This window comes from Pleurodeles waltl, chromosome 6 (genome assembly GCF_031143425.1).
Source record: "Pleurodeles waltl isolate 20211129_DDA chromosome 6, aPleWal1.hap1.20221129, whole genome shotgun sequence".
NCBI lineage: Eukaryota > Metazoa > Chordata > Amphibia > Caudata > Salamandridae > Pleurodeles > Pleurodeles waltl.
In genome coordinates this window covers 321,240,494-321,254,594 of record NC_090445.1, presented here as the reverse complement: position 1 = coordinate 321,254,594, position 14,101 = coordinate 321,240,494, and the positions used below count along the sequence as shown (strand labels likewise).

General features: G+C 41.7%; 1 protein-coding gene across 1 annotated transcript in view; it reads right to left on the bottom strand.

Annotated features, from left to right (window-relative positions):
* Positions 1 to 14,101, bottom strand: part of REC8 (REC8 meiotic recombination protein) — a 1,036,252-nt gene that overhangs the window by 676,319 nt on the left and 345,832 nt on the right. Inside the window, exons 8-9 of the mRNA XM_069238146.1 lie at positions 8,956 to 9,094; positions 8,784 to 8,850 (exon numbers count right to left, since the gene is read on the bottom strand). Of these exons, the coding sequence (XP_069094247.1) occupies positions 8,784 to 8,850; positions 8,956 to 9,094 (206 nt within the window). The remainder of the gene's footprint in view (positions 1 to 8,783; positions 8,851 to 8,955; positions 9,095 to 14,101) is intronic.

Below are 14,101 nucleotides of genomic sequence, written 5' to 3'. Positions count from 1 at the left end.
TCGGGTGTGGAGATGATGCAAGAGAAGAATGATTATGATGTATAAGTTTATTGAGGGCCTCTTGGACTAGAGTAGAAAGAAGGATATATTGGGATTTCATGTAAATAGGGAGATTATAAATTGCTGAGAGAGTAGTAAAAGGGATAATAGATTCTTTATGATATAATTGGGAAATCAGAAGAATACCTTTAGTCATCCAAGCCTTCCAACACAAGGTTTTACCTTGTTTCCTAAGCGAACTATTGTGCCAAATAGGACTGTTAAAGAATTGATTAATGGGGGTAAGATGCGAAATAAAAAAAGGTTTCAGTAAGTTGACTGAATGGGAGATAGTGCTGGACAACCAGAATTTTGGGGGGTTAGACGTAAATATAATGTGTTTATGGGAAAAGGGAGAAATAAATGTTTCTTCCGAAGAGAACCATAGCTTTTGAGGGGCATCATTGAGTGTAGATAAATAGGGATTTATTTGCTTAATGCCAAAAGATTTGTGATAAGTTCTAAAGTCAGGGAAATTAACTCCACCTTGTACTTTAGGAAGTTTTAATTTCGAGAGAGAGATTCGGGATTGTTTACCGTTCCACAGAAACTTGGATAGAATTTTATCAATTGAACTAAAAAATATTTTAGGTATCTTAATAGGAAGCATCATAAGAAAGAAGTTAATGATAGGGAGAAGCATCATCTTAATGGTGTCCAAGCGGGCCCACCACGTGAGATATAACGGAGACCATTTCTGTGTGAGATCTACAAGCTTTGCAGATAAGATTTCTAAATTAGTCCTTAATGTATCCTTGAGAGTAGTGCAGTACCATACCCCCAGGCATTTAATCTTAGAAGAATTCCAAGATAATCCTGCATCAAGGAATACAGAGCCAGTGCAATGAGCATTAAGTGGTAAGACCACTGTTTTGTCTATATTAAGTTTATAGTCAGATACATCAGAATATAAGTTGAGCTCATGCAGGAATGCAGGAAGAGAAGTGTCAGGGTGAGACATGAACAAAAGAATATCATCAGCATATGCCATAAATTTGATGTGTGCATTATTAATTTGAAACCCTGTAAATTGTTCAGACGTTTTTAATTGGTATAGAAAAGGTTCGAGAGCCAAAATAAATAGTAAAGGATATAATGGGCATCCCTGACGAGTACCCCTTTTAAGAGGGAAAAAGGAGATCGGATAGCGTTTGTTATAACTGAGGAACATGGTGAGGAATAAAGAATGGATATAAAATGTCGGAATTTAGTACCTAGTTCATGCCATTCCAATGCTTTCGACAAGAAACCCCAGTAGACCCTATCAAAGGCCTTTTCCGCATCCAATGATAAAGCTGCCAGAGGAATCTTAAGTTTAGATGCCTTGTAAATAATATTTTAAAAGGTACAGGAATTATCTGCTACATTTCTATTAGGGATAAAACCAGATTGATGAGAATCAATAAGGTCATGTACATATGGGAGTAAACGGCGAGCTAAAACTTTGGCATAGAGTTTACAATCAGTATTAATTAAAGATATGGGTCTATAATTTTTACAGTCAGTCGCATCCCGATCTTTTTTGGGAATAAGACAAATCATGGCCTCCGTAAATGAGCCAGATGCAGAACCTGAAATTATAAAGTGATTAAGTAATTGAAAGAGTTTGGGGAAAGTAGACTTAGCAAACTGAATAAAGAATTCTACTGTGAAGCCATCTGGGCCTGGAACCTTACACTTGGGGAGAGATTGTAAAGCTGTATATAGTTCGGTAAGTTGTAGGGGTTGGTCTAAAGATGAGAGGTCAATCTGCAATGGGTCTCTTGGTTTGAGATTAGAGAAATATTGGTTGAGAGATTCAACTTCTGGAGTGTACAGGTCCTTATAATAAGAAGCGAAACACAATGCTGTATCTTTATCTCTAAAGTGTTTAACACCATTGTTATATGTGATAGATTTAAAAGTTGTTTTTTCTTTTCTTTGTTTCAAATATCGAGCTAGAAGAGAACCAGCTTTATTGTTACCACCATAATATCTGGCATTTATTTTCAGGAGGGTGCTGCATGCTTGTTCAGTGGTATATTGGTTAAACTCCATTTTAGCTGAGACTAGTGCTTCAAGATGTGATTTACTAGTTTTGTGAGTATAGCATTAATGTTCTAGGGACTTTATATTTTCAAGGATAGAAGTCGATTTTTGTTGAGCAGACTTTTTTTTTGCGTTTGAGTAACTTATGATGAAACCCCTAGAGGCTGCTTTGAATGCATCGCACACAAAATGAAATGATAGTTGATCACTATCGTTGATGTGAAAGTATTCTTCTATAAACTTACTGTAGGAAACGATAAAAGTAGCATCTGAAATCAGTAATCACAGGTGCGTGATCTGAGATCAAAATAGCACCGATTTCAGAGTTGACCATATGTTGCAATAAACCTTTACTCAGAAAGATATAATCAAGCCTAGAATGGGAATGGTGGGTAGGAGAATAAAAAGAGTATTCCAACAGGTCGGGATTGCATACTCTCCAGGAATCAGAGAGAGAATGCTGTAAAATAAAGTTTTTAAAAGCTTTGTGGGAGGCATGTGGAATGAAACGTGACATGGAACGTCTGTCCACAAATGGATCGAGAATTTGGTTGCAGTCACCACCTATTAGTAAATTGCTTGAGGAATGTTCAGAGACAATATGTGAAATATTCTTCCAAAAATGTGGATGTGTAGGGCCGTATATATTTAGGATAGTAAGAGAAATATTGTCAATTGTAAATGTAACAAGTACCCAACGACCTTCTGTATCTTGATGCTGTGAAATTATGGTAGGTTTGAGAGATTTATGACAGAGTATAACTACCCCATTTTTGTTTGTGATGAAAGGGGAGTAGAAAATGTCCCCCACCCATTGTTTTTTAACCTTAATTGCCTCAGAGTCGTTGAGGTGAGTCTCTTGCAACAAAGCAATGTGACATTTCAAACGAGCTAGATGAGATAAGACACGCTGACGTTTAATGGGGTGTTTAAGCCCCTTAACATTCCAAGTAACAGTTCTAAGTTGCATAACAAGAAGTATTAATAAACAACTGCTGTAACAAGGAAAAAAACTAGGCATATCAATTTTGCAAAAGCAAAGAAATGGGAAAGAAATAAGATGGTAAAGAAAAAGAAAAGGAGGAAGATGACCTCCAGAAGTTGTATATACATGAATGTGGCAATACAGGGACTAAAGTCCACGAAAGCTAAAGAAAACAAGATAGAAAGTGAATACCCCAAAAGGTAGAGGGACAGCGGAGAACCTGAAAAGACAGGCAAGAGTGGCTTCAGCACAAGAAAAGTGATATTAGATATTAAAATATATGAAGGCGAGTTTCATGGAAAAAAAAACCCATACAAACGAAAAATGTACCAGTCAGGAGACCAAATAACGTAATAACTACAGTAAAGGACTGTGACATGAAAAACAATAAAAATCAAAGCTTATCAGTGGAACGTGTAGGAGAACAGTTTGGATGGTGAGAAAGGGATACGGTTGGGAAAGGAACATGAGGATTGCACAAAGAACACTATCTAAAAAAAATTTATATATATATATATATATATATGAAAATAAGAAGATGCAGAGAAGGAAAACTATGGATATAAATATTAAACATAAACACTACTATTAAACTGTCCAGAAAAAAAAAGAAAGGACACTAAAGACAAATTAAATTATATCTTCAAGTAATTGCAGATGCTCCTAGTTCCATTGCTTCTGTTTTGTGTTGGTTAATAAACGTTTGTAGTGCTGAAGGTTCTTCAAACGAGTAAGATTGGTCCTTGAATGTAATTTTGAAAAGGCATGGGTGAAGAAGACCATATCGAATATTCAAGGATTTGAGTTGTAGACGTAAGTACAAAAACTGTTTGCGACGTGCAGCTGTAGCAGGAGAGAAGTCTTGTGTGAAAAACACTTTATGACCTGACCATAGCAAAGAGACCATCTTTTTGGCTTCCGAGAGTATTTGCATCAAGTCAGTAAATTGGAGAAAGAGAATAATAATTCCTCTAGGATGTACACGAGGGCCAGTTGAAGTCTGTGGACCTAAACGATGTGCCCGTTGGATAGAGAGGGGATATGTAGGAGGCAAGCGAAGAATTGAAGGTATTGCTGTTTGAAGTAATGCAATCATGTTAGAGCCTTCGAACCTTCTGGAATCCCAAAAAGGTGAAGATTATTTCTCCTATTTCTGTTTTCTAAATTTTCAGTAAGCCTTTTAAGTTGAGCTATGTCCTGAGAGATCTGAGGATTGAAAGTGTTACAATCTTCAAGGTTACTGACTCTCTGTTCCAGAGTACAAATTTGTTGTTCGTGTTGGGACCATTGCTCCTCAATACGTTGCAAAGAGGCATTAGTATCCATCATAAAGGGCTTTAGTGCAAGCAATTCCTCCATGATATCATCTAGAGTAAGATGTGTAGGTGATTTTGAGGGAGAATCAAGGTCTTTTTTTGGGCGCTTGACGGAGGAGGTGTGAGATGTTTTTTTTGCAATTGCGCCAGCAGCATGAGATGAAGAGGCGCTATCCTTTAAAAAGACTGCAGCACTATCCATTGTTAAAGCTGATGGTAGAGAAGATTTAGTTATATGTGTGTGCACCACTCGAAGAGGATTATTAGACTTGGAGGAAGATGATGACTGGTAACTCTGAGAATTATGTGGTCTCCCCATAAAAGCCAGCAGCAATTTGGTAATAGGAAGCCAGCAATGTGAGGTGTTGATGAAATTATATTACGATGAGAAGCTGCTGCCAGAAGTTTCCAACAACAGAGCAAAATATAATAAAAAAATATATAAATAGAAAATCCTAAATTATTCTCTCATAACAGGCATGACAGAATACCACAAGAGCAAAGCACTTTACTGCACATAGTCAAACAATTGGTGACTGGTTTTAAGGGAACCTTCTGGAAAGGAAAAAATCCCCTCTGTCAAAGGAAAGCATTTACCATGTTATGAAGAGCAATTTGAAAGAGCTCCTTGACAAGAGCTGCCAGTGAATACTGAAAGTTGAAAACCTCAGCTAAATGTGTTGAAGAGAGAGGTCAAAAGTTCAGCTGGCTGTCAGAAGGTAATAAATATTCCACTGCAGAGGAAACTAGATTTGTAGAATCACATCCAGGCAAGCAGTTAAAAGTCAAATAGAAACATCTCTGTGAAAGTTTAGGTTTGTGCAGAGGCTTACGGAGTGAAACGCAAATGACACAGATAAATAATTACCTCAGGCCCTCACATGAAGTCTCTGAAATGACTTCAAAACTCGATGTCTCTGTAAGATAAAGGCATATTTATGCAGCGGCACGGTGCTAAAAAATAGCCTCACGGAGCTCTAAAGAGCAGCGGCCATCTTGCGTGACCTCCAGCTACTCCCCCCATAACACTTTTCTTAACATCCAAAGACTGTACCACATAATGGACTCTGCGTGCAACAAATACCAAAGGGCTGGCTGCATTTCCTTGGACCTCTGTCAGGCTTTTGACATCCTAGGATAGGATTATATGCTTGTGGCGCTCTGTAGATTTGGGGTTCCCTCATCCTATGTGTAGTGGGTCCGGCTACTATACACCTTTCCTACAGCAAGAGCATGCACTGGAGCATATATATATCAGACTCCTACTCTGGGATGCCCACTGTCCCCCTCACTATTTGTGACTGCTTTGAAACCCCTGGCACAGCGTATTAGACAGAGAGTCGGGTACTGGGGAATACCAACAGACACAGTGACGCATTCCATTTCGCTATATGCAGATGATATAATCCTATACATGAGAGACCTCTTCAGAATCTAACTGAGGTGGCATCTTTGTCAGTCGAGTAAATAGTAATAAGTCCTATGCCTTCTCATTTGAGAGTATCAATACCAGAGAGACGTTACCCTTTGGAGAAGCGAAAATACCTGTGGCACCTACCCCCTTCCGTTATCTAGAGATACAAATAAATAGAACACCACTAGATTTATTAGATGGGAATCTGCAGAAGGCAATAAATTCACAAAACCATTATCTGTGGCCGGTCGCTCAGCCCCTGCCAAAATGGTGATGTTGCCACCTATTCTTTATTATTTTGTGAACTTGCTGGTGGTCGTCCCAGCCTGTTATTATCGACATTGAACACACTACTCATAGATCTAGTGTGGGGTACTGACAGATGACGGGTGAGATCAGTAAAGCTGCAGTATGCCCTTGGAGTGGGGAGGAATGGGAGCCCAAGATTTTAAGGCCTACTGTATAGCAGGACAACTGCAATGGCTTTCATACTAGACTAGCAGGATGGAACCTCCAAGAGATAAGCTACTCGCAGAATTCATTGGATAAAGGCAGGCTCCACTGTTTGGTTTGCCCCAGATCCCTTACCCCCCCCCCCCCTCCGAACGGCTCCTCTATTGTTACTCATTGCTCTCACATACCGGAAACTAGTCATGAGTTATACAACCTCAACGCCACTGTTTGCTTTGAATATACCTTTGGCCGCCAGAGTTCTCTCACTTCCTAGGCTGCACTCCTGGAAGCAGAGTGTGGTGACGACAGTGGCAGCCACTGTTTGGGGACCATGCAATATTGAACCATACCGATTTAATAAACAAGCAGAACGTACCAACCTCCTTGTTTCTGACACATGTTAATACAACGTGTAACATCAAATGACACTGGGCTCCAGATGGCACAGAACCGCCCACACACAAGTTTGTACAAGCAATGTACTCCATGGGACAGAGCAGACACCTGATATTTTGGCTATATAGAGGCCTCCGGTAGCATTTATTAATATCCCTAACCCCCCTGAGAACTAAATTGGAGGAAGATCGAAGACGAGAGATTGGGGACAAAGAATGGGCTTCCTTGTTAACATATCCCAAAACAATATCTCATAATTCTAGATATAAATTCATACAATATTCAATACTCCATAGGATGTACCTTACATCACATAGGCTACACATAAAGTGTCCTGCAGTTGCCTGGGCGTACCCAGGTGCAATGCTGCAGACACAACTTTGCTACATATTCCTTGGAGCTGTCCTGCTTCATCCTCTTATTGGGCTCGGATCCGTGACATACTGGTGGATCTGAAGGAGAGGGATTTCTGGCACACGGTTAAATCCTGCAAATTATGGCTGCTTCTCCGACCTAAAGGAACAAACGTGATGTCACCATTTGTTGACTTGTCATTTCTGCTGGATAAACACCTACTGACTAGGCAGTGGAAGTCCGCAGCAGCACCTACTATAGTACAATGGCAGGAGGATGTGGAGAGGTGGGAACTGGCGGAGAGTACGGCTCTTCGCTGAGAAGCGTACAGGGGTCTGTGGAAGAAACCGATTGCAATGGAGTGGGATGCGTTGCTGGAGTCCTTTAAAACATTAAACAATACTGACTGATAACGATAAAATGTAAAGTTTTGTAGGGTAGAAGACCTGGGGCACAGTACTGGCTTGAGGCCTCCATGGAGCAGCCACTGCCACACCGGCGTGGGTTCGCTGACACGGACCCCTGAGGGTGCACAGGTCACTGGGCTTCATGAGATTGACAGATTTCTAATGTAACATGACATTTCGGGACACTGATGATTATCTCAATAACTACCACAATATGTAGCTGCATGTTTCATTGAAAATGTGATTACATGGAAGATGCCAGTTGGTGGTGGTGGGAGTGTTGCTTTTTACGGTGTTTATTGTAAAACATGACAGGCAAAAATTCATGTAGTCACAGCACAATGGAATTGTATAATCTGATTCTTCTTTCTCCTCCTGTGGCTGTGACCTGACATCCGCGTTCCTGCTGTATTGACTTGTCTAAGATATTATAACCGTTGTTTTTCCAACAGTGAAGAAAGTCTGTATCACAATGATCCTTTCAAAAGTAATAAAGCTTGTTTAAAAAAAAACACAAAGTGTAGGGGCTAAAACAGCTATAGGTTTTGATAATGACCAAGGTTGTTCTGTAAGCACGTATTGGTTACAAAGGATGGCACAAATACCCATGGCTTTGCTCCAATAACTCCCAAGTCTGTTGTTCAGCCTTCTCCTCCCAGGGTTGTTCCCCAGAATTTGGTTACCCTACACAGGCTCAGGCAACCCCGAAAACAGTGGCCCAGGAAGTGCTCAGTCCTGGGCCAGGCTGCACGCACTGACAATTGAGAAGGCATGTTCTGTGTACTGATATCTAGGCCTGGGCAAAATTAAAACTACACTGACGTAATATGTGTAATTTAGGAAATTTTACGTTACTCTTGTTATGCAATATTTCCGTAATAATGACACTATGCCACTTCGCGCCCTTTGCAGTAAAAAAAACACTTTAAACACTCCGTGATCAACAGAACACAAGCAGCGGTACGTGGTGGTTTTGTTAATTGCATCCTCAACTCAAAACTTAATGTGAGAATGCATTTCACTAAAGTATAATGCAAAATGAAGGATTAGCATTTTGCACAATTTTGCCTAAATTTCACATAATTAAACAAAAGCAAATTACACACATTTTTCACGCCCCTACTGATAACTCCAAGTACCGTCTCCGATATTGATCATTTCCAACGCTGTGTTGTTCTAGGTATTTATTGCAAATTCCCAAGGCTTTCCTCTACTCTTCTTATGACAGTGCGCCCATGCCTCCCATACATCTCGAGACGATGTTTGTGGTCATGATAATTGCCGGTGTTGGATACAAGTACTGATAGTTCCCAGCAAACGATCGTAAAATTCCCAGGCGCTGCCCCATTACTTAAGATGAACGAATAACCTTCCCAGATCCCCAGCCTTACCGTGAGATGGGTGACACCGGTGCCATGCTGACTTCCAGTTCCGGGGCACGCCCCTTCTCCACAGGCTCTGAAAAGGGAGTTTGAAGCAGTGAGTGTTTATGCCGCAGGCACTCACACGGCAAGTTCTGTACTGATCTGCGAAGTCGCACACACACTGATGGCTAACACTGACCGTACACACTGGGTTTTCTGCGAGGCGTCGCACGCCTCTCACGGGGTTGGATGGGCTCCTCTGGAGGCTGAATGGGCACCTCTTCCGCCATAAGAAATTCCAGCTCGTGTGTGGTGATTTCCTGCAGATCTCTGTCAAACTGAAGGGGGGAAGGTGAGTGAGACACACAGCGAGTAACAATCACAATCCACAAGTAGCCCTCTTCACTACCAACACAGAAGGTTTGGTTGCAGATCAAACACTTACAAAACAAAATGATCTGCCTAGGGTGGCTCACCCTACCCACCAGTAAGCTCTATTCTCCGAGGAAAAAGGTTTGAAAGGAGCAGACAACATTTTACTGTGTTTTACTGTACTGATATGTCATTTCTTCGTTTCACATCTTAAATATTACTTGAACATGTATAACGTAAAAGAAAGAGGTTTATGTAAAGAAAACTTAAATAATTTGGTGGTTTTGCTTGCCAGTCAGGATTCAGTCTGGACTTACGAATCCACTAGGTAGGTTTCCTTGCAGAACAACTATTATTATAGGTCCCCTGAAGACCCTTGACAAGTGGCACTTCTTGACTACTAGGGTCCAGAAAAGCAACTAAGGTTGCACTAGTGATTAATGCTAGTATCACATCCCAGAAAGTTTCAACTCCTTGGGTCGGAGTGCTCTCGCCACTCCTGTAAAAGAATCACCCCAAAGCTGTTGACTCTAATAATAATGATCTTGTAGACCTCCCCTGAATTCAATACTGCAGACCATGAGGTCCAGAGTCAGCCCTTCGCAGAAAGTGTGACCAGGTTCACCAAAAACTGTTATTGTCATATTGAATGAGGCACTCAACCGTAACCTTCAAAGCGTACGGGAGACCTGCTTGATGGGAATATTTTATTGGCCTAGACCTAAAAAGGTAGGCAATAGGTTTGTGGAACTGGCCGTAATAGTAGCCAAATGATGCATAGCAAAACAATGGAAATCTGGGTTGGGTCCGACAGTGCCAGGCTAGAAACAAGACATGACAGTATGGGCTAGGGTAGAGGAACTGGGCCTGCATCGGGATGACAAATGAGGGATACAGAGACAACCGCTGGCGGGGCTTTGGTCGGACGTACTGGACACCTGGGAACACCAGGGTGTAGAAACTGGAACAGACATGAATGCAGCAGCCCCCACCACTTAAGAACTAGAGGGCTCCTTGTAGGCGATATTGGCAATTGAGACCTGCAAGCCTTGAGACCCATTTTTGGGTTTCCGATTTTATAAGGGACTTCATAGATAAAACAGGAGCTAAATATAGGCAGGGGCACGACACCCGCTTGGACGGGATCCCACACGCTCCGCTACACTGGCGCAGGTAGGTGACAATCAGATTAAGCCCTCTGAAAATGGTTAAACGGAGCACACACAATAATGATAATGGATGACCCTTGGGAAGGACCCTAGTTTGGTTTGTTATGTTACTAGTTCGTGGTACAGTTCGATCCATATTGGCTGCCGTTAGAGCTAGTCTATGAGAATTGTTAAGCCAGAAGACATGCAGGATGTAAAACATAATTTATGCTGCGACATAGCTTCTCATGACGTGATTTCAGAGTTCCACATGTATGACTTGCGTTTCCATTATGTCATAACAAGAACAGACAGCGATTACAGGTGATACTTTTGCATGATTAGTTACAAGATTGTAATAAATATCTTCGATGTTAACACCAATAAAATATGGATAAAAAAAAAAAAATCAGGTGCAGCAACACAAAGATGGCTTGAGACATTTCTGGCACAGTGATTTCAAACTTTTGTTCTCATTTTACAGATCAGACAACTCGGTCATGTGGTCCCACAAGCATCCTAATGGCCACCTTTACTGTCCAGGCTCTTTTTTGATCTGATTTCAAATACAGTGTCCTGATATATGCAGCTTTTCCTTTCATTTTCTGACAAAACACAGGTGGCCAGACCTTATAATTGTGGTATTAACCTCCCTGGTGCTCGTCACGACCACTGGCTGACATCAGGGAGGGGTTTGAAAAATCCTCGGGTGCATCGCACCGAGGATTTTTTTTTTATTTAAATACCCCTTGGGAGACACAGAAGAGCTTTTGTGTCTCCCTCCTGTCCCCCCACCTGCCCCTTTGTGATGCCAGAGCGCATCACAATCTGTTTTCCCCACCGGAACAGGAAGCAGAGGTAAGGACGCTTCCTGCTCCGGTGGGGAAAACTGACCGAAACGGGCCTCCACACCATTCGGAAAGGCCGCGTTTGAAAGGGGAGATTCTCCCCTTTCAAACAGGGCTTTCCTGAAATGGTTTCCTGGCCCTGGATCGCAGCCGAGCTGCAATCCAGGGCCAGAAAACCCCACTAGACACCAGGAAATTCACTTGGGGGAGGGGTCGGCCCCCTCTAAAAACAGGCCACCCCCCGGAACATTTTAAAAAATAAATGCCAGTGTACCCCTGGAGGGGCGCGATTGCGTCCCCCAGGGGTTAAAAAAAAATATATATTTTTTTTTTATTAAATTGACAGGGGGTCGTCCGTAAGCAGGGCTGACTCCCTGTGGGGGCAATTCAAAAAAAATAGTTGTATGGTTTCCCTGGGGGCCACTATGGCCCGCCAGGGATACCATACAGCTATTAGGGATATCATACAGCTTTTTCAAAAAAAATGTAGAACTATATATATATATATATATATATATATATAGAGAGAGAGAGAGAGAGAGAGAGAGAGAGACATATCGAAATATAGATATATCTATCTACATAGATAGATATATCTATATGTATATGTATATCTATATCTATCTCTCTCTCTTTATATATATATATATATATATATATATATATATATATATATAGATAGATAGATAGATAGATAGATAGATAGATTTTGTCAATGCGTGTGTGGTTTCCCTGGGGGGTGCAATCGGCCCCCAGGAAAACCATACCCACATATAAAAGTGATCAGGTTTACATGCCTACTGCAAAGATCAAATCTGTATTGTATGTAAATAGCTGAGTGGATTAGTAAAGCCAGCCATTACCTGCGCTATAATACAAATTAAATGTATATGCGAGGGGGACTATGGAGAGATCAAGGGCACATTTGCTGGTTGGTAGTGAGGAAATCCGAGGAGGAGGTCATGAAAGTGGGAGCACCAAAGATGATTGTTGGCCTGGGCGCCAGAGGTACTAAACACTGTGACAACTGTTATGTGATAAGGTGAAGTAACAGTGTGTCTTTTTTGTTTTTTTGAGTGTCTTGAGAGAACATGCTGATTGAGGGAAGAAGAACAAAGGTAAGGTGACTGATCTTTACTGTTGCACGCATCACACACACACCCACCAGCAATTTTGTGACTGTCTACATAGGCTAGTGTTTTACAGCGAGAGTTTAGCCAGTAGCAGAGATGGAGTCTTGTTGGATGACTGCTGCTGTAGCCCTAACTCGGGTTATAGAGGACAGTTTTGACGTAGGATCAGAGACTGAGACAGCAAATACTGAGACAGCAACTGAGGGATAGGACAATGCGCAGACACTGTGAGTGATTTTTCTGACAACTCCTCTTCCAGTGATTCTGAGGGAGGTGATGAGGACAGTCTTGCTGTCCCTTCGCAAGCACAGTCTGTGCAGATGGACAATAGTGGGTTAGCCCATCCCAGAGAGCGGGTGCATGTGGCGGCAAGCACAGAGAGAGTGATCTCTTGGGAGCTCCCCAATTTAGTTCACCCCAAATTCCACCACCCAAATCATATTGTGGAGGCATCAAAATTATCTATTACAAAACATCCTGGTTTTGTAAGGCAGGCACCTGTGTTTTTGGTCCCAGGCTCGGCCGCCATATAGGGAAACCTACCAAACACAGGCATTTCTGGAAACTAGATACCCAGGGGAGTCCACAGAAATGTGGCTTGTGTGGATTCCCCAAAGTTTTCTTACCCAGAATACCCTGCAAATGTGAAATGTTGAATAAAAACTCAATTTTTACGTGCATTTCTGCCACACAAACTACAGCAATATGCTGGGATCCACAAAATTCCTACCACCCAGTGTTTCCCCACCTGTCCTGTTAAAAACGCTACCCCACTTGAGTGCCTGTACCTAGTGCCTGCGCCAGGAATGGATCACCCCAGGGTCAACAGTTGCCCTCATGTAAGGTCTAACATTGGCCTTTGTGTGATCTATTCCTGACACGGGCACTAGGCCTACCCACACAACTGAGGTACCATTTTTATAGGGAGACTTGGGGGAATGTTGAGTGGAAGGACGTTTGTGGCTCCTCTCAGATTCCAGAACTTTCTATCACAGAAATCTGAGGGAAAAGTGTTTTTTTGCCAAATTTTGAGGTTTGCAAAGGATTCTTGGTAACAGAACCTGGTGAGAGTCCCCCAAGTCACCCCATCCTGGATTCCCCTAGGTGTCTAGTTTTCAAAAATGCACAGGTTTGGTAGGTTTCCCTACGTGCCGGCTGACCTAGAGGCCAAAATGAACAGCTAGGTACTTTCCAAAAAATACATCAAATTTCAATGAAAAGTGTGATGTGTCCATGTTGCATTTCCTGTCACGAGTACTAGGCCTACCCACATAAGTGAGGTACCATTTTTATTGGGAGACTTGGGGGAACCCAGAATCGAAGAACAAGTGTTATTGCCACTTGTCTTTTTCCTTCCAATTGTAAGACGGTGTGTAAAACAGAAGTCTATTTGAGAAATGCCCTGTAATTCACATGGTAGTATGGGGACCCCAGAATTCAGAGATGTGCAAATAACCATTGCTTCTCAACACCTTATCTTGTGCCCATTTTGGAAATACAAAAGTTTTCTTGATACCTATTTTTCACTCTTTAAATTTCACCAAATAAATTGCTGCATACCCAGTATACAATGAAAACCCATTGCAAGTTGCAGCTCATTTATTGGCTCTGGGTACCTAGGGTTTTTGATGAACCTACAAGCACTATATATCCTCGCAACCAGAAGAGTCCAGCAGACGTAACGATAAATTGCTTTAAAATATCTGCCATAGCTGGAAAAAGTTATAGAAGAAAACATGGCCAGAAATGGCTCTTTTTTCACCTCAATTTCAATATATTTTTATTTTAGCTGTTACTTTCTGTGGGAAAACCTTGAAGGATCTGCACAAATGAACCCTTGCTTA